Here is a 1,464-nt window from a genome sequence, read left to right as displayed (position 1 = left end):
TTGACAATAAAAAAAATGTCGCTACATATTCTTTGTTGGCATTTGATAACTATCGCACCTAAAACTTTACATAACTAAGCCAATTTTGAATTAATTAATGACATTGGGAACTTGTCAAGAGCAAACTTATAGTGACAGTTTATAATTGTCAGTAAAAGTCTAATTATAACATTTTTCAAAATTGTCATTAATACTCATATCTTTATAAGGGATATAATGACATATAATAAGTGTCACAAATTTTAATTGTGACAGATTTTAAATGTCATGAAATTCTAATTTTGTTATAGTAACTTAGTAGTAATTGGCATGTACTATCTCTATGGTAATAGGAGGTCCCAATTGTGTTGTGCCGAAACAAAAATCAATTCATTAGTGAACTCAATTAAAAAACTTTGCATTAAAATTAAAAATGTGACCACAAAATATAAAAATGATATCTTTTGTACATCACCACTTACAAATAATAGGAATATAAGATTAAATTTAATGGTGGGAATTCCACTAAATCCCCATTACTTAGTGGCATTAAATTCCACCATTACTAGTAAGTACTTAAATCCCTATAAATACCAAAGAAATTAAGCTTCAATTACATAACAAAGAGACTTCAACTTCAAAGTTTTGTTTGTTGAAATGAAGTTGCAGGTTCTTGCCATTCTTTCCATCTTTCTTCTTTCTCTTGAAGTTGATGGGAGAAAGTCTTTACTCCAAAAAGAAGATAGGGAAGAAGATGCTAAGCTTGCCAAGCAAAGTACTATATTAGATGCAGATTTTCATGGTAAAATGGTGGCTTCTAATCATCAAATGAAAAAATTTCCGACTGATTTAGAAGATGCTGGGAATCAAGAGGATGAAAGTTCCGAAGGTGATGAAGGATTAGAGGAAGGCATTCCGGAAGGTGATGAAGGAGAATATGGAAGAGGAACTCCTGAAGGAGAATCTGGAGAAGTTCCTGAAGATACTAGTAACAATGGAGGAGATTCTGAAGAAACTGAACCTGGAGACGACCAAGGAGAATCTAAAGGTGACGATGGAGATGGAGACGGAGATAGAGACGACGAAGGCGAATCTAGAGAAGGGGATCTTGGTGACTATGGAGGAGATTTTGGAGGAATGGTACATGAAGACAACCAAAGAGAATCTAGAGGCGACCATGGAGATAGAGATATTGTAGGTGATGATGTAGATAAAAGGGGGTGACAATGGAAGCAATGATAACAATAATGGTGATGTAGAACATAAAGAAGATGGCAAGGATAAAAATTATGAGAAAACATATTAATATTTAAATCACTAATTAGAAATATATGGTGTCAAATTAAAACATATGATGCAGCTAAAAGCTAGTAAGATAAATGAGTGGTTATGCAATACATCAGTTCACTGTTGGAATATTAACACTTTCATATATATATTTTGAAGTTTTTAATAGTTGGTGAAGAATAAATAAATATGCAAAAA

At 32.4% G+C, this 1,464-nt stretch overlaps 1 protein-coding gene across 1 annotated transcript; it reads left to right on the top strand.

The window, feature by feature from the left end:
* Window positions 1-636: 636 nt before the first annotated feature.
* Window positions 637-1,203, top strand: LOC120073653 (spore wall protein 2-like). Its single transcript, XM_039026457.1, has one exon. It carries the CDS (start codon window positions 637-639, stop codon window positions 1,201-1,203), a length of 567 nt encoding a protein of 188 aa, XP_038882385.1.
* The last annotated feature ends 261 nt before the right edge of the window (window positions 1,204-1,464 follow it).

This window comes from Benincasa hispida, chromosome 3, assembly GCF_009727055.1.
Source record: "Benincasa hispida cultivar B227 chromosome 3, ASM972705v1, whole genome shotgun sequence".
In the NCBI taxonomy this organism is placed as follows: domain Eukaryota; kingdom Viridiplantae; phylum Streptophyta; class Magnoliopsida; order Cucurbitales; family Cucurbitaceae; genus Benincasa; species Benincasa hispida.
This window is presented reverse-complemented; position numbering and strand designations above follow the sequence as displayed.